Here is a 19,088-nt window from a genome sequence, read left to right on the forward strand (position 1 = left end):
ACTTGAGGTGTTTTATGCAAGCAGCCCCAAGTGCAATACCCAGCTGTTACAGAAGCAGCAGATACAGTCCCAGATATCAGATGTTCTATTTATTGAAGCTTTGCATTTTATTCTGCATTATGTGTTGTTGTATTTATGTCTATATTGATTTTGAGGCTTTTTTTTACTACAATGGCCTTACAAATTTATTAATGACTTAATTATGGCTGCTTCATGTCAGCTCAATGCTCAGTTCTTGCTGACACACATACTGAGAGCGCACTGAGGTGGGGGGGGGGGGGGGGGGTGCGAGTACACCCACTTGACTCGTGTCCCACACATTGACTCAACTGTTAATCGGCTTTTTCAGAGAATAGCAATTGACGGTAAACAAAGTACTCTTTGTCTGCACTCAGCAGTTTAAAAATAGGTTCTGATGAAGAATAAGTAACCAATTGTGACCTACCTATTACTAGTTTAACTCTGTTGGTAATTTTTAATTTTAACCAGGGATGGGTTTTGCTGTGTCTTCTGTACATAACCCAACCCCCACATTCTTTTGCAATGAGTACACAAGCATGGCATGGGAAAGTCAACAGTATATATCTGCTATAAAACGTCCAGTCTGCATGAAAACAGTCATATCTAGGCTACCAAGTGCACATTTGACAAGCAATACCCTGTACCTATTTGAAGCACAAACATAACAATCTAAAAAAAATTGCAGAGAGCACAGAAAACAAGCCCTTCCTAATACTGAGTATAATCATTAACGAGGTACTTGCAAAGTGAAGAAGAAAAACTATTATCTCAGCAAGCAACCTATCACATAATCACACTTTCCATTAACCATACTATAACTATCAATACCTTATCCATTGTGATCGGCACATGGAGCTGCTATATAAGGGAACAGATTGCTTCCAATTTAGATTAGTCTTGGCAAAGCACCCTGTCTTTCTGAACTGCGAGTGGCGTGCCCTTCCTGCTTTGCACTGAACCTCCGGGTGAGCAGAAGCAGCGCTCTGACAAGTCTTGGTTGTCTTGCACCAGGCTGCAGTGGTGAAGCCACTGCATTGTGAGATGCCGGAGTTTGTCAGTCCTGGGGTGGGTGTCTTCAGCATCTGGGATTATGTGGTGTTTGCAGCCCTGTTCGTGGTCTCCTCTGGGATTGGGATCTTCTTTGCAGTAAAGGAGAGGAAGAAGTCCTCCTCCAGTGAGTTCCTGGTAGGAGGGAAGCAGATGAGCTGCGTGCCAGTGGCCCTGTCCCTCACCGCCAGCTTCATGTCAGCAGTGACTGTGCTGGGGGCCCCCTCTGAGGTGTACCGTTTCGGGGGGGCCTTCATCCTCTTTGGGTTTTCCTATTCCATGGTTGTCCTTTTCACAGCTGAGCTCTTCGTTCCTGTTTTCTACAGATCTGGGATTACCAGCACCTATGAGGTAACTGCAGCTTTCAAACTCTTAACTTTGTAAAGCATCATGCAAATGCTTTGGTTGAGAACCACAGAGCTCAAATAAAGTATGTCATTTCCCTTAATGTGATACCTGAGTTCTTGCCATTAAGCTTTATTTTTTTTTATTTTTTTATTAGTACTTGGAGCTGCGGTTCAATAAAACCGTTCGCATTGCTGCTACCTTAATCTACATCATGCAAACGGTAGGTATTTCAAATGTTTCAATGTTTTCATTTACACTGATGCATGTGTGCCCACAATGACCCTCCATTAAACTGTGTGTGTGGTTCTACTTACAGATTGTCTATACAGGAGTTGTGGTGTATGCTCCCGCTCTCGCTCTCAATCAAGGTAGGCTAATTAGTGTACTCTTTTAATGACAAGGCATTGGTATTGAGCAATGGCATTAGGTCTTTTCTTTGCAGATCACTGAAATATCTTTGTTATTTTCCCTAGGGACCAGGTGTACTGGTTTTCATTTTTGTTAGCTTTACTGTAGCATGGAATTGTATTTTTATGCAGCCACAAATTAATGTATTTTTCAGCCTGGTAATCTGGTGGCTATCATGAACACTTCACTCATTTGGATATTAAAATAAAACTGTTTTGTGGCAGCTCTACTCCCGGACATCATAGTCATGTGAAAATATGAGGCACCTGCTTTAAATCACAGGAAACACTAAACAGATCAATGTACTGTAACCCACTTTCCACTGTGATATACAGACAACTGAAGGCCAGGAAATGAATCTGCTCAATTGCTTTACCGATACTGTTCATCTCGTGGCGTGCCATGTAGACTGTATTGCACCTTTACAGCCAAACTCCGCGACTGTGAGAATGGCTCACAATACTGTACACACTTGTGATTTAATTATTTCATACCTTTACTTCTTTGTTTCCTACAGTGACTGGCTTCAATTTGTGGGGCTCTGTATTTGCGACTGGCATTGTCTGCACCTTTTACTGTACACTGGTAAGTATGGCACTGTAAAGCATAATCAATACTTTAATGGACTTATTAGACAGACAAATCAAGCTTAAGAGTTCTAATCTGTCTCTTCCTAACCATTATGAGCAATGCAATTAGGCACAGCTGTAGTGCAAGGTGGTAGTGGAAGTTCAATGGACCCTCTCCACTTACCGTTATGTTAAGTCCTTTATTGACTCTTGATCGTGAGTGCTTGTTTGAATGGAGGCTTTGTTTCTTTGCTAGGACGAGGCATCAGTAATGCCAGCTAACACTGATGGTGTGTTGTTTTTCAGGGTGGGCTGAAAGCAGTGGTGTGGACAGATGCCTTTCAGATGGTTGTGATGGTGCTGGGGTTCCTGACGGTCATGGTTCAAGGAACCATTGTTAATGGAGGGGTGACCAGTGCATGGGAGAAAGCGAAGGCAGGGTCCAGACTGGGGGTCTTTGAGTAAGATACAGCACAACACGACATGTCTCAAACCAAATGCCTTCTCTTTGTAAAACCTCTTGATAACTTCAAATCTGCAAAAAGTAGCTAGTGTCAAGCTAACCTAGTGGACCCACTGTCCGTTTGCAAGTTGCAAGGTTTTACTTTGGTAACACTTTACATTAAGTGTCTCTAATTACTGTTTATTTACATAGTAGTTACTTAGTAAATACATGGGCACTTCCACATAATTGCAATATTATTATGCATAGTTACAATGTGCTTAATGTTTAAATCTTTTTACACTATATGTCTAAGTACACAATTGTATCAGAAAATGGTTAAGGTTAGGGACAGGGTTAGGGTTAGGTTTAGCGTTATATTGTGCAAAACTATTCACACATTAAGCACATTGTAACTGCATAAATACATTGTAATGATGTGTAAGCACACATGTATTTACTAAGTAACTACTATACACAGTAAGTAGAGACACTTAGGCTGGGACTAAATCAAAACTTTGACAGCCCTGTAATTGCACTTAACAAAACTGTGTTTAATAGCATTTGCTTTTTATGAGTAGAAAAAATAAGATACTTACAAAAAAAGAAAATGCTATTAAATACAGTTTTGTTAAGTGCAATTACAGGGCTGTCAAAGTTTTGATTTGGTCCGGACCTTAATGTAAAGTGTTACCTTTACTTTTAATAATAGTAAAGAATGTGTTTTTCGAGATGCATACTGTGTATTTAACAGAGTTACTGTTGTCAGTTTTGATCCAGATCCTTTAAGACGGCACACCTTTTGGACAATAGCTGTTGGGGGAACCTTCACTTGGCTGGGAATCTATGGGGTCAACCAGTCCACCATCCAACGGTGCATTTCATGCAAATCAGAGAAGCATGCTAAACTGTAAGTGATAAACCTCTAAATAACTGCAATAAACAAACCTTGTGTGCTTTTGTCAAACTTTACTTTGTCCAGGTTGAGTTTGACTTATTAAAATCAAACAGGGACTATAGCTAAGAATTTATAACACAGTACTGAATGTGAATCGTCAACATATGAAAATAGACAATGCAGTCTAATTGCCTGCTTATCACATGGTGGTCGTGCAGTCTGTGCGTGTCTGACGCGTCCTGCTTTTGTTCTGTTTCTCAGGGCGCTCTATCTCAATCTGATTGGACTGTGGGTGATCCTGGTCTGTGCAGTGTTTTCAGGGCTCTTGATGTTTGCCTACTACAAAAACTGTGATCCCTGGAGTGCCGGGTTCGTGTCGGCTCCTGATCAGGTACAGTGCACTGCAGTGGATTACGCTTTATAATAAGACCAAAATGAGTGTTCTTAATCATATGGAGAAAGCTTGTGCAAAACATACAGCCTAAGCACTTGTGAGACATGGCAAAGAGAATAAGTAGATGAAAAACAGTCATGCCGTTAACACTGATTGGGTTTTTGGAAATTTCTGGTTTTGTGATTTATTTGACCTGCTCTTTCTTTTTTTTCCCCTTCTTTTTTTCATTAAAGCTCATGCCCTACTTTGTCATGGACATACTTGGTAGCCTCCCTGGACTTCCAGGGCTGTTTGTTGCCTGTGCTTTTAGTGGCACATTAAGGTATGCATGCCTGCTGTACTCCTGTAATGTATGATAGCAATGGTTCTACTGCAGCATGTTATCAAATATACAAGCAATGAGATACTTCCTCACAGGAAGTTTATCACTTTTTTCACCTACTGTGGAAGACCCTACAGCTGTAGTTAACCTAAATTGTCAGTACACTGACACTTGCAAAGGATGCTACTGTGATAAACCAGATACTGTATTGCTAAACATGCAACTGATATTTACACAGCACTGTAGCAGCCAGCATCAATGCACTGGCAACCGTGACCTATGAAGATTTAGTGAAGAATTGCTTTAAGAATCTCTCAAGCAGACTGGGCACATGGATCAGCAAGGGACTGTGTAGGTACAGCTCTGCACCTGAATCAAGCATCTACTTTGTATCTATTAATGGTTTGGGAGACTCTGGCTCAAACCTCAGGCCAGAACCCATGAATGGGGTGCTGTGTGGTGCATTTATAAGAGTTACCAACTTGTTGTTGTCTTGTTTATTCTCCCAGGTATAGTGTTTGGAGTAGCCTGCACCTCGATGGCAGTAGCTGCATCACAGATGGGTGGAGTTGTGCAGGTAAGTGATATGCTGTTGGATCATGTTGGAAGCAGAGGGGCTCTTCTCAAGCACATTTAAAAATGTATGCCTTCTTTAACGCTATGCTGAACATTCCTCCTAGGCTGCATTGAGTATTCACGGGATGTGTGGGGGCCCTATGCTGGGACTGTTCTCCCTGGGCATCTTGTTTCCATGGACAAATTGGAAGGTGAGCCCTTTTTACAACATTAACTTTAATCTTTTATAATCCTAAACCTGACCCTGACCCTAACCCTAAACCTAACCCTAACCCTAACCCTAACCCTAACCCTAACCCTGACCCTGACCCTGACCCTGACTCTAGCTCTAGCTCTAGTTCAAGCCCTAGCCCTAGCCCTAGCCCTACCCTTACCCCTAACCCTAAACCAAATTTCTTGAAAAGCTCAAGATGTTAATGTTTCTGTTCATTATTTCCTTAGTTTATTCAAGCCCCATGGTTGTCATTGATATCCCCTGTATCTGTCTTTCCAGGGGGCTGCTGGGGGCCTGGCAATGGGAATTGCTATGTCTTTCTGGGTGGGTATTGGAGGATTCGTTTACCCTGCTGGTCCTGACAAAGCTCTTCCCTTGCCGCTCAGCACCAACAGCTGCCTCCCACTGAACATGACAGAAATCATAAGCACACTGGCACCCACGCCAGCCCCAGACAGGTCGGTCTCATTTATTAGCAACATTAACAGAGATTCTGAAAACCACAGTAAGTCTTGTTTTGGGAAGAATCAGCAGGCTTAACTACTGTACTGTTTAATCTCTATTTATGCATTCCGATCCCTTATAAAAGTTGCATGTTTCCATAATTGTTCCATGGTAATACTGGTAAAGGTTTGCCATTATTTTTTTAAATATTCTTTACCATTCTTCACTGGGCTTTACAATGATGCCTGTGATTTACAGTGCTTTCACTCTGCTTCTCTATGCTTTTACTATAGGAAAACTTTTATAAGGGATAACTAATTCTGTACACTCTGCCTCACAAAAAAGCAAAAATCAGTGAGGAAAATATATATGCTGCTGATGCTTTTCACATATTTCTTTACATTAAGATATGTATGTTTTCTGATTGTAAGCTTCTCTTTTTAGACCGGCACTGGCAGATAACTGGTACAGCATGTCTTACCTTTACTACAGTGCTGTGGGCTGGATTGTAACTGTGATCGCTGGTTTGCTGATAACCACAGTAACAGGTATGCAACAGGATTGTGTGTTTGTGACTGGAGAAGAGAGCACTAGTGTACACTGTAGATAGCTCTGCTTGCCTGGCATGTAAAAGATTTTGCACATCCCTAATAAAGCGAATGTGTTTGCTAGGTCCTAACCGTGGTGAAGACGTGAACCCAGTCCTGATACGGCCGGTCTGCAACCTGATCTGTTTCTGGTCTGAGAAATACAAAGAGATGTGCTGGTGTGGGGTTCCGCATGATGCAGACTGCATGGTAAGCCCAACACAGAGAAATGCTGTGTCTGCAAGTCCACTGGAATTATGAACAGCATTTACTGTTATAGAACTTTATATAGCTCTGAGCTTGAAGCTGTCCGATGAACACATAATAACACATGCACTATCTCGTATTTTGTTTTGTCAGAATAATCTATACGAATCAGTAGCTGATCATGTCTTGGTTATTGTTACTCAAGTTAATTTTGTTTGACAGGAATTTCACGATAACGGCACCTTTTCGATGAAACCAGAAACATCTACGAATAAAGAGCCACAGAACGGTTTAAACAAAGACCCTGAGAACACCATGCCTGGTTACAACCCAGAAGAGAAGTCCTACAGCAACCCAGGGCTGTCGAAGGACACGCATTTGTAATCATCCAACAGTCTACTGATGGCAGTTGACTTTAAAGCAAATCTGTTTCGTCAGTGTTAGAAAAATGTTTACTTGGAACAAGTTAAAAGGAATGAGGATACTGCAATGTTTAGCAAGAGATTGCAAACCTTATACTACTGCTTGTTGTTATTGAAATGCAAGCAGTCGATATAGTATTCAGGTTAAGTGTGTTGATAGCATTGTAACTCACTTTGACTCACCTATTGTAAACACTATAAAGGTGGCTTAGTTTGGTCTGTGCTCTGCACTATTGACTTCCTGTGGTTTGGGCTCATTTCAAACCCAGCTATTAAAAACGCAAATCAACAATATATATGACTTTTTTTTTTGTAAAGACACTGAAAGAATGTAAGAAAAATAAGGTACATGTGTTACACTTTCTATGGTGCAGCATGCCTAAGGGTTTGATTTTTTAGTATTTACAGTTCTTTCTAGTGCTAAACAGGCCTGGCAGTCCCTGAATGATTTCATTTGTTAAGCAATCTCTGGGTAATAAAACTTCAAATAAAAACAAACAAGAGTTTCCTGTATTTCGTCAATAATGACTACTGTCTCTTAACAATGCCAATAGCCTATTTTGCTACTTGAAAATCTGTATTGCTAAACATTAACAGTGTTAGATTTGGTGATGGTGGTCCACTATAAAAGGCGCTATATAAAAATTATTATTATTATTATTATTATTATTATTATTATTATTATTATTATTTAAACCGACATTCTCATATACAGTCACAAACACCACACCATAAAGATATAATGATTACTTTATTACAGAAAAAAAAGTGATATCCAAATCTGTAGGGTAGAGTTAAGTAGTTACAATTTTTACATGTAAACATGAATGAAGTAAACAATGGTCAGTAAATATACATCTTATAAGAACATGCATACAGGCGCCTCATAGTAAAAACCCTAATCCACTTTGCTTATCTACAAAATCTCAATCTGAAAATCCCTGGAACTCGTTGGGGTATCTTTTGTATTGGGGGGGGATCTGGTTCATACCCGTTCAAAGTCATCAGCTTCAGCATGTGAAACAGCCCCACCCCCCACTTCCACAATGATTGGGGGAGTAGTGAAAACAGTGTTCATTAGTGCTAATGATAGTGGCTATTAAATTGGTAGAAGGGTACACAGGTTTAGAAAAGCATGGTTCAGTAGGTTAAGTGGGGGGGGGGGCTTAATTACAGCAGGGTGGGGTCAGTTTTTTTGCAGAAATCACATCAAGCAATGCTGTAGTTATAATGCTATGTGCCACCATTAGCTCAAAGTTAATGGAGGGTCATCCTACAAAAAGCTGGTGAGACTGCAGAACAGCACAGCACCAAGCAGAACTGGAACACAGAGAAATGTAAAATAGCACTCCCTGCTGTTTGGACTTTAAACTTCCATTGAATTATATTAAACACAAGAACACAGTCATTTCATTTAGTGAGCACAACATGATGGGAATTGATCTTACCTGACAACCCCCCCCCCCCCCTCCCCCCCACCCCCCCCCCCCCACCCGCTGCCTACCAAAAAATCTGAAGCAATGATAATTTGAGTTCAGGAGTACAGGCGTTTTGCATATTTATTACAATTAAATATTTGGTCCGAATACAAAAATATACATTCAATATATGCATTCATGTTTTTTTTTTGTTTAATATACATTTTTTTATATTATAAATATTATATATATATATATAACATTTAAACATATTGACTTAAATTATTCAAGTTTAATAATACCATATGTTTACTATATATGATGATATATTAATTTATTAGTATTATTAAACAAAATCATCCTCTTAAAAGGAAAATCGAATTCGAACAGAAAATTAAACGGCAAACGTGAGAAATGTCTACTCTTTGCATGCAGTGTATGGTTCAGTTTTCATTTGCAAAAGGGGCTTCCACTAATGTAAAACATTGGGGCATTGGCTATTAATAACACGGACCCATTCATAATCTGACCGGATATGACCACCTGAATGTTTGCAGTTGTACTGACCATAGCAAGACTTTTTCCTTTTTTTTTTTTTTTTTTTTTTTTTACACATGCTTTCTTTTAGTTGAATTATTTTAAGAGAGACGGCATGCTAATAAGGCTTTTTCTTCTGCAGAATTCACAAACGCATCTAAGGCATGCAAACTTGTTTGAAATAAAGCTAGGTGCTCGATACATTTTGTTTAAGGGTTTAGAAAATCCATTTTGCAGCAATCACGGAGGTCTGTCTTTCTCTCTTTCATTACAATCAGAAAAGCTTGCATGCTGCATTAGATGTAAAGTCCATAGCTAGTGTGGAGAAACCCTGAACCAGTCAAAGCAGATATTTTGTTTTCCACGCACAGCAGTTAAACTACTACTTATTTGTTTTTGATACAGCAGGCAAACACATGTGCATAGTCATTTACATGAGTGGTCTGTTAAAATGCACCGAATATGACAGACCATAGAACTAAAACACCATACAAGTGGGCAAACCCCCTGTATTGAAATGGGAAGATCACTCTGTGGTGCAGTTTGTTGTGTCTAAGCTTTGGTTGCGATGTGTATGTTCTCACCGTGCATTCTCTGGTTACTGATTTTGAGAAAATACAAGTTTTGAATTGTTTAAAAAAAATCTATTGTCAGTAAGAGTCTAGCACTGTAGACAACAGAAGAAGACTGAAATATAATGTCAGCATTGTTTTTAAGACAGTACAGAGATCCCCTCTTCTAAATGTAACATTGAGGGTGCAGCTATTTAACAATTGCTGCAATGATATGCTTTTCTTAGCAGACAGATCTTTAGTAAGGCAAGACTCATGATTTTCAGCCAAAAGAGTAGAAAACCCCAAGTCTGAAGGCAAACAGTGAATCTGACAAATGCATGTACTGTACACCTGAATGACATGCCATCCTGAGAGCGGAGGAAGGTTGCTAAGTAATCTTCCCATTCCTTCTGTACATCCTATGAAAAGGACCACCTTCATCGCACCTTGATTCCGTTTCTGAATGAAACCAGCCAGCAGCTCAGGAGACCTTCCCAGTCACAGCTGGTAACAAATACTACGTGACGGTTCAGACAAAAAAACTGTATTATTTTCAGAATCAAAATCAAGCTGAATGCAGGTATAACTTAAATTCGAGAACTATCTGCTGCACATGCATTGGATTTTAACAGACTCAAAGAAAAAAAAGAATTGTACATCACCACAAAAATAACATATGTGTTTCTTTGCATTTATATATAAATATATATATATACACAAGCTAATTTCTATTGTTAATCATTACTAAAGCAGGTGTTACTGTGTGCTGTAATACAAGTCTTTTGTTCTTTTTAACATTTGCATTCTTTCCTTGTTGAAAAATGAATAAATGAAATAATGGTGATGTACAGTCCTTGATCTGCATAGTATACATTAAGATTGTGCTCATTACCCTTCGCAGCACTCGCATTGCACAAACAGGACAAGTCCTGAAGGACCAAGCTTAGTGCAATATGAAGTCAAAGCGTCTAAGCAGCTTTCAAATGGGTTGCTTTTTTATTATTATTTTTTACAATGTTTGGCTAATTGTCGAACTGTTTCGTTTACACCAAGTGACTGTTTCTAACATACTAATGTTCATTACAAGGCATGATTTTCAGTACATACTGTATATATGTTTCTCAAAAACACGCATCAGCAATAAAATACAATCCTCCAGTCTCCATATTGTCTTCCACGTCATGCTCGGTAAATTATCCCTGTTCTGGATACACTGAATGTGTCTTCCAAGATCAGGTGTTTCGCAGTTGGATTCCAGCTCTTCTTTCTCTTCTCCAATGCTGTGCAAGTCCTGTACTGTTCACGTGCACAGCTGCTCTGCGGGTGCAATGCTAAGGCCATTCGTGGTGGTAGCGCTTGCCGTTCTTCTTCCTCTCCTTCTGTAGGTGCTCCAGCTCTGCCTCGTACATCATCTCCTGGACCAAGTACTTCTCTCGCCTCATTCGGTCACACAGGTCTTTGGGCATGTCAGGGATTAGGTAGGCAATGAAGGATTTTATCCCAAACACCAGGTGCTAAGAAGAAATAAACATAAGAATAAAAAAGAACCCTTTTCAAAGGGTTGGAATTTAAAAAAAATAAATAAATACGACATACTGAACAACCAGAAATGGTTTCTGGAGCCTTCTCTTTTTCTGAAACCCATAATTATTTTTGTTGTTGTTTTCATTCTCTTATAATTATTTCATGATATTATTGAAGTAAAATCAGCTATTTTGTAACCCAGTTAAATAAACAGTAAAGGAACAGCCATTTACTGCTGACCTCAAAGACGATAATGAAAGCAAGGCGGGCTGCTAGCACGTGCCAGAACTGCAGAGTGAAGTCATAGGGCGGGGAGCCCCAGGGCGGAGCCCGGTAGTCCCGATACCTGTAATGACACATCATGACATACCACTTAGCCAATCGCATTGCTCCATTTCAGGACAGCAAGCAATGCAATCGTAGATCACACTATGCAAAGTAAAGAATGCAAAAATGGAACCAACCAGTACAAACCAGATGTGGTACCATACATAACATGAGGCAGCAGACATACATACCTACAATAGCCTGAATTTCCATTGCCCAGCTCCGCCATGTTGAACCATGATAAACTGCTGTTCACATAGCCTCTCAAACACCTGGAAAAATAGCGCCAGTGAGACGGGCACAGAGACATCACACACAATAACAGCAGTGAATAGATGCTACAAGAAGTTTAATGGGGTGGTAGAACATGTTTTCCTTACTTTTCATGCCTGTAGCCCTGGTCAACACAGGGTCCGTATTTGAATGCATAGACGAATCGAGGGATGTAGTCTGACGTAATGGCTATCACAAACGCATTGGTAATCACGGCGAGGACTCCTATCCCTTCAAGAATTCCATACCAGATGCCTGTAAAACATTGGGATCAGGCTTTAATAGGACCAAAATGCAATGTCTTGGATTGTCAGGAGCTACAGCCCGAGAAGGTAATTTCACTTTAACAATAGAACTATGCAAAGACAGGCATGATATTCTGGGTAGTTGTCACCCATGTCAAGTCATGCTGGCAGGTCTAGGGGGGACTCACCTATGTCTGTAGCCCTGGCTGGCATTGGTCGTCTCCACTGTGTGACGAACTTGTAGGCATCCAGCCGGATTTCAATGATGTTGTTGAGCAGAGCCAGCAGAGGCGCCAAGGGGAAGGCTGCCACAAAGATCGTGGTGAAACCGAACTGCAACACTGGAAAAAAAAAAAAAAAAATACAATAAAAAAGAAACAGTCCGGTTATAAAACATGGAAAATAGTTTTTTTTTTAGCTGTGTGCAGCTGTGTGTTATACAGTACAATATATAGGTCAGATATAGGGCACTTATATATTGCATTTTCTGTATCAACCAAATAAAAGGAAACAAATAAATAAAAGGTAAAAAAGACCAAATAGGAAACCAGATTTACAGAAAGCAACATCACCTATCCATCTATTTTATTATAGTTTTTCTGGAGTCAGACATTTCTCCTTGATATATTAAAAGCAGGGTCTATAAAGTGTGATGAGCACCACTTGGTGGCTGAATTTCCGTATTCGTCAGTGTTCCAGAAAGCATGCAGTTACTATCAGATATGCACACAGAAGCAAAGAGACACATGTGTTTGGCATGAAATGAAGCATCGCAGCACATCAATACAGTGAAAACAGCATCAGCATGTCTTACCCATTTCCAAGTACTCATCCACCAGGCCGTGTGGATTCATGGGCAGCAGGTTCCAGTCCTCATCCCACTGCTGCAGAAACCCTTTGTTTTCCATACTCTGCCTGGGACTCCCCTTCTTAATCTTCCTCCGAGACCACCAGTTCTGCAGCAGCCTAGACCAAAACAAATACATATTTGCCATGGTGAGCTGTACAGTGTTTCTCAAATGCGGCCACTGGTATGTTGCAGTAGCTGTCTGCCCACTAGCCCCTCTCCTAATCAACATTACAGTGGTGTTGGGAATGGTGACTGCTCTACAGATTTCATTCAGGCCACTTCACCACTCTTGGTTTCGGAAGCTTGAATATCCTGTTCTTCTTACTGCTTCCCTTGTGTTTATATTCTCTTCTATTGGCTGGTATACAGTTGTATAGTGTATGCCCCATGGAAAGAGTTGTTTCACTCAATATATTGGGTTGAGAACCACAATATTAACTCATACAGCATAACTGTCCAATGACCTGCAGAGCTGAACCACTGGCTCAGTTACACAGCGGTTGGTTATATAGGAATTGAGAAAGTTTCGTATATTGGATTACAGAGCATCTTGACTCCCTCTTCACTTTCCTGAGGCTATACACTCTTGTTTGTGTCAGAGTGTGCTGATCAGGTTCAGGCTGGTGCCTCTGTTACTTACGGATAACCGAGCTCCATAAAATTGTTCCAGATTTGCTTTAAAACCATGATGATGCCCATCTGCATACAGAGGTCTATTAAGCAGCCACTAGGATGACACTAAAAACAAACAAAAACAAACAAAAAACCCACGTGCATTAAAAAAAAGAAAATCGAATTGAAATGGTTTCAAATGTGTTTTCCGTCTGACAAAATTATATTAACTATGTTCCAAAGTTTAAAGTAATGGCACAAATGCCAGAAAAAAAGCTGTCCCTTTTTTTCCAGTGTTTGTTTCATTTTGAACAAGGAAAAGAAAATAAAGGTGTCCAAAGTTGGCCCTTCCGCTCCTGGTCTTTGTTCCAGCCCTGTTCTAAATTGTTTAATTGAACCACTTAAACCTCCATCCAATTAACCAGTGGTTAATTATCTCATTTTACCTGTTAAACCTGGACTGGAATAGCCCCCCAGGATGGTGATTGGACAGCCCTGCTCTAAGGAATGGTGCAGGTATTTTGTTGTATGAATTAAATGAAAAACCCATCATATGACAAATTGCGTACCTCTTCTAACCTCCATCTCTCAAACAGTTTGTTATATTTCCCTGGCCGACCGGCAAACCTAGGAAACACAAAAGCAAGATGAGGACTCAATCTAATATATTGACAAGCATGACTGACTTCATACATTTCCCTGTAACTGAATAGCAACTTTCTTGTGCCATATGTTGTCAGTAAATTGCTCAAAGCAAGCCTCCAGTAAGAGAGTTTGTGGTGTGCAGTGGCTACGAAAGACATTTATTTTCATTTATTATTAATTAATTTTCATATTAATGCCCAGTAAGCTGGTACAAATAAATAAAGCAAAGTGGTGTTTCAGGCAGGAAACTCACTTTTAACCTGAAATCAAATCACATGAACATCAAGCATATTTTAGCCAATACTCAGAATAAATCGTCAGTCGAATCGCTAGTATCTTATTTGTCATTCAACAAATAATACGATCGGCAATGAAGGGATTTGTATCTTCAATCCATTACGTTCACCCTGCTGTGCTCCAGAGGTCACCTCCTCCTCTCCAGCCTCCACCTGCTTTTTGGCTTCGTCTGATGGAGAGGGCAGCTATCCTGCCACCCTGCCCACAATTTCCATACGGCCAGCCTCTCCACTTATCTGTGAGCTAATTTAAGGGCTACTTCAAATGAATGTTGTTTGAAAATATGTATAATGTAGTTAGTGTTGTCTAAATCAATAGTCTATCATATGAGTTTCCTGACTGAACTTAAATGATAGGCCACTTTTAACAAAACCCAATAAGGGAGCTTTGACAAATTCAGTCTGCTGTGCCTTAAAAAATTCCTTCAAAACCATTAACCAATCAGACAGCAAACTTTTACAGTGAATGTTTTTTGCAAATATAACTTGCCAATTAAGATTCTGAAACAGTTCGATACATTCCAGTTATCACTGTGAGCTTAGCGGGATATAAAGACTTGATTTGTTGCAGCAATTCCTACTGAAGATAGTTTGTGCCAATATCATTTTTTATGCATGTACAGAAATCAGTAGGAGAAACAACAAACCAAACTGGAATATATTCCCTGTAAGATATTCCTATCAAGTTCATTAACTTAGGCTTTAAGACTATTACCTACCTCCCAAGGAAGAAAGCAATATAAAAGATGGAACTGTTCAAGTTGACAAACTGGAACAAGAACATTTTGAGAGCAAAGCTGTTCTCCCATTCCGATTCTGTACGGGGGTGCTCTGAATGGACAGAAAGATGAGTTATTTCATTTCATTTACACTATAAGAAACCTATTACTTGTTTTTGTATTTGTAAAGAAGCAGGTGCCCGCTTACCTAAATTTGTAAGGAGGTATGCAACTTTTTCATATACCTTAAAAATAATGATAAGAGAAAAAAGCTACAGTGAATTCAAGTGAAAAACATATTACTGGAAAGTTTGACAGTTTATATACAGATATTGCACTTGTCTCTCTTTGATTCCAAATGGACTTAGCTAAAGAGAATACACTGTTTTTCTAGTTGCAACAATGCTATGCTTTGCAAAAAAGGAAGGTATTAACATGTACTGTGATTTACTATGCTTCTGTCTAATTTACCATGCTTTGACTATGCTTCATCGGTTATAATTCACTATACTGTTTCAACACATGATTAGTAAGCCTCTCTGAAACGCTTTGCTGTGCAATGCACACACCGCCCAGGGGTTCTGCAGTGGAAACGCACCACGTTGAGTGACATGATGATCATGAAGTTGATGCAGACTCCAGTTCCCGACGTCGCAAACTGCCAGTTCTTCTTGACAAACTCCCACTCGAACGAGGCAAACTGCTCCTTAGCGACCAGCCGGTACACAACCACAGCGAACACTGCGGTGAGCACCAGGGAAATCTGCAGACAGACCGACAGAGATTACATTTAACCAGGACATGCTGTGCACCGTCAAACCTGTATAACAGAGGCAGAGAAGGACCTCTGTCTATGTATGAATCCCTGTGGGTGGGTGTGTGTGTGTATGATTTTTTTCTTTTTTATGGATGTAGAGAAATCAGTAGGAGAAACCACAAACCAAACTGGAATATATTCCCTGTAGGATATTCCTATCAATTTCATTAACTTAGGCTTTAAGACTATTACTTACCTTATATTCCATGTAAAATCATCTGTCTATAAAAAAAAAATGTATAGATGGTTCCGAAACTAATCAGGTTTTGCACTAGCGCAAAAAGTCTGATGTACACAGGTGTCTTATAATTAACGTTACTGATTGTTTTACTATTACAATATAACACTCCAGATACGAAAAAAATAAATTAATTGGTGTATTGCCAATAAACACCGGAAAAACACAAATGGTGAATGGTTCCTGTTGACTTCATCCATTTCCTATTTAAAAAAAAAAAAAAAAAAAACCTAATACCTTTCCCAGTGCAGTTGGGCAATGCCCCTCCTTCCTTTCTTCCTTCATTCCTTCGATCTGAATGCTTTAAACCCACCCCAACTACTGACTAGCAGCAAATTCCTGCATTTCTATTGAAGACTCCGCTTGCGAGATTTAAAACGAGATTACAACAATTAGGAAAAGAGACTTGTTCGCAGTATTTAGGGATGATTTAAAACAATATTGCAAATTGTGGCGAAATGTAAAAAAACTGTCTAGACACACAAAAACCCCAGAAGAATGTGCCTGTGACGATTTAATTGAGGAAGACAGCAAAGGAAATAAGGTACAACGAAGCGTGTAAGTGCTGTCAAGCATTTTGGAAAGTAAACAAAAACAATAATTTCATACAGTATATAAAAAGCAAAAGCCCCCCTCCCCCCAAAAAAAACAAAATAAAACATTTTGGGGTATCTCTAAAATGGTTAAAAATAAGTACCTAAAAATGTAATTAATAAAATCAAAAGAAACTGAAGCCCTAAATATAAGAACCCCTTTGACCAAGAATCCTCACACTGTACATCCAGGCCTTGCGCAAATGAAAACATTTATTGAATGCAGTTATTGACTGGCCCACTAGAGGGAACTATTACTGTATTTACATGAACTGCACCATTGGAGTTAATGTGAGGCAATGAAAAAAAATAATATCATGTGGTGGTACTGCCAAAAAATATTTAAGATGCTCGATTAATATAAAATTTGAATCCTGTCTGCTGTTAAGCTGCTGATAGTTTCTGATGTCTGATTTGGCTCCTGGTTCGTACCATGAGAAATATTCCTGAGACGGAGACCATGAGGCGGCTCAGCTTGTCCGTGAAGGGCTGGAAGGGTTCTGGCTTCCCGGTGATGGGATTGACTCGCTCCATCTTGGAATACTTGGCTTCAAACTGGGGCCGCAGCTCCTCCTGCCAACGGAGAGCACAGACAAAATCAACATGCAGCTTTGAGATGGTTCATGGGTCTTCATGGGTTATTTCAATGTCTTGCTGTGTTCAGCTCAACATTTCGGTAGGTTTTTTTTCTTCTTCTTCTTCTTTATTTATAGAATGTCTGACTGCATTACAATATATTAGCACTATTCACTTGGCAGAGAAGCATTGTTTCTGCAATTTGTTTTTTTCTTTCCATTTTCCTGTCACTTTATGATGTTTTTATTATAGGCTTCAAACCATTAATGAACTGCAATGCACAGATCAAATCACTTAAAAAACAGAACATTTTGCTGTGTCTCCCAATAATTCTTTCCCATTCTTCTTTGCAGCTTATGACCTATGGTGGATCTAACAGACAGGCAGAGGATAATTCCTCTACCCCTTTATAAAGATGTCATTTCGTAAGACATATTGGTTGTGAAATGGCACGCTTTTTTTTTGGAACGGCTCATTAAGCCAGCTAGGAGTTTGGCCGAACAAGAGGAACACGTTAATTACCGACATAAAGCAACTTTGCATTTACTGTTTTAAAATCTGTTTACGGCAGAAACACTTCACGTTATTAAGTGTCAAGCTTTCAAATGCAATTACATTTTAACAATTCTTATTAACACTACACTAACGCTTTAGAAATGAAATTTGGAAGTCTTACATCACAAGTCTGCAATAATGGCATGAACATTTTTTCAGTTCTTTTGGAATTGAAAACATAATCCTATGCCTTTTGTCTGTTTTCCAGAACTGATTGCACCCATTTTGTCGCTGAATATTAGTCAGACTTGCTCAGTCGATAACCATCCCACTCTAATAAGGAATAAGATGATGTTTGCATTCAAGTTATCGCCTAATGCATTATTTTCGTAGCTTTCTCTCTGTAGTGCACCCATTGCTTTATGATGTGTCTTTTCATCCCTCTTTTTTTTTCAAAAGGGCAATAAATTGGGATGTAGAAATTGCCCCATCAATCTCCAGGCTCTCTTAATTCCAGTCGTGCCAGGTTAGGCCCTTTACGCTATCTGGATTAGTAGCAGATTACATTTACTACAGCTCTACACATGATGTATTATGTGCAATTAAAAATAACAGCTTTCCAAGTACATGTACATCATTGTAATCATCATATATGGAGCAATATACACATAATCTAATAGGGCTGTATTTCCACTGAGGTTTCCTATTGACGTGCTAAATCACAAGGGTGCTACAGTACATGACTGAATAAATGACTTACTGGAATCATTTCGTACTAATGTAATATCGCTCACTGCTACTATGTTATTGTTATTGTTATCATGCTCCTTATCAAATGGCTCCTCGTCTTCCTGGTTTTAAAAAGCTGACGCCAGAATGCTGATGCCAATTGAACTATTTCAGCCTTAATAACCACAGTCTGCCATTGGTACTGGATGTCTTTAAGACAGTTTATAGAAAATAGATGATCATCATGTACTGTAATTATAGCCCTTCAGATAATCCCTTGAGTAGTCATTATAACCAAGCTTCACTGTACATTTTCAATTTTCCAAAACGTTAAATCTCTAAACAGAAAATGAATCATATAACCTGTCTTTAAAACACCTATTAAGCCTTTAAGCAGGGCAGAGTACTTCCTTCAATCCTACCTCCTCTTCTTCCCAGTCGATAAGGTCCCAGTCATAAGTGAGTTCTGCCCGTCGCCTTTTCCAAAACTCCAGAAACACGGTGGCTGTAAAAACACCAGAAAGCAGACACTTCTGTCTCACAGATGACATTTTTATGAGAACGGAATCCTTGAAATGCATCATGTGATATATGTTGCAAGTCACTGCGCTCACGATGGGCAGCAAGTGCTCTTCCACAAGCCACACAAGCTAACACTGCCATGTTGAAGCTACAGCAAATCACTGCTTCCCGACTGATTTATGCATATTTTTACATTTTCTGAAAGGCTCAGAGATAGTT

General features: G+C 39.5%; 2 protein-coding genes across 3 annotated transcripts in view; one reads left to right on the top strand and one right to left on the bottom strand.

Moving 5' to 3' along the window:
* The first annotated feature begins 1,062 nt into the window (after positions 1–1,062).
* On the top strand, positions 1,063–7,366 carry slc5a12 (solute carrier family 5 member 12). Its single transcript, XM_041276349.1, has 15 exons — positions 1,063–1,419; positions 1,571–1,636; positions 1,733–1,784; positions 2,342–2,409; positions 2,700–2,854; positions 3,605–3,745; positions 3,995–4,124; positions 4,361–4,449; positions 4,688–4,800; positions 4,959–5,026; positions 5,130–5,216; positions 5,519–5,697; positions 6,128–6,231; positions 6,356–6,480; positions 6,700–7,366. The coding sequence occupies exons 1-15, from the start codon at positions 1,063–1,065 to the stop codon at positions 6,859–6,861; spliced, it is 1,896 nt and encodes a 631-aa protein (XP_041132283.1). The 3' UTR covers positions 6,862–7,366.
* A 1,375-nt stretch (positions 7,367–8,741) lies between these two features.
* ano3 (anoctamin 3) overlaps positions 8,742–19,088 on the bottom strand; it is a 68,520-nt gene continuing 58,173 nt past the window's right edge. For both annotated transcript variants that reach the window (XM_041276525.1, XM_041276526.1), the window contains exons 14-26: positions 18,770–18,852; positions 16,980–17,120; positions 15,498–15,662; positions 15,108–15,144; positions 14,900–15,011; positions 13,809–13,866; positions 13,268–13,365; positions 12,592–12,743; positions 11,966–12,118; positions 11,640–11,787; positions 11,451–11,531; positions 11,173–11,278; positions 8,742–10,922 (exon numbers count right to left, since the gene is read on the bottom strand). In XM_041276525.1, coding sequence (XP_041132459.1) covers positions 10,740–10,922; positions 11,173–11,278; positions 11,451–11,531; positions 11,640–11,787; positions 11,966–12,118; positions 12,592–12,743; positions 13,268–13,365; positions 13,809–13,866; positions 14,900–15,011; positions 15,108–15,144; positions 15,498–15,662; positions 16,980–17,120; positions 18,770–18,852 — 1,517 coding nt within the window. In that variant the 3' untranslated portion in view covers positions 8,742–10,739. The remainder of the gene's footprint in view (positions 10,923–11,172; positions 11,279–11,450; positions 11,532–11,639; positions 11,788–11,965; positions 12,119–12,591; positions 12,744–13,267; positions 13,366–13,808; positions 13,867–14,899; positions 15,012–15,107; positions 15,145–15,497; positions 15,663–16,979; positions 17,121–18,769; positions 18,853–19,088) is intronic.

Source organism: Polyodon spathula, chromosome 17 (genome assembly GCF_017654505.1).
Source record: "Polyodon spathula isolate WHYD16114869_AA chromosome 17, ASM1765450v1, whole genome shotgun sequence".
Classification (NCBI taxonomy): domain Eukaryota; kingdom Metazoa; phylum Chordata; class Actinopteri; order Acipenseriformes; family Polyodontidae; genus Polyodon; species Polyodon spathula.

Excerpts from the sequence above, each read along its gene's own strand:
- slc5a12 (XM_041276349.1), top strand. The coding sequence starts at position 1,063 with ATGCCGGAGTTTGTCAGTCCTGGGGTGGGTGTCTTCAGCATCTGGGAT. Across the intron at positions 1,637-1,732 it reads TAATCTACATCATGCAAACG|ATTGTCTATACAGGAGTTGT; the intron begins GTAGGTATTTCA and ends TTCTACTTACAG. Across the intron at positions 3,746-3,994 it reads TCAGAGAAGCATGCTAAACT|GGCGCTCTATCTCAATCTGA; the intron begins GTAAGTGATAAA and ends TCTGTTTCTCAG.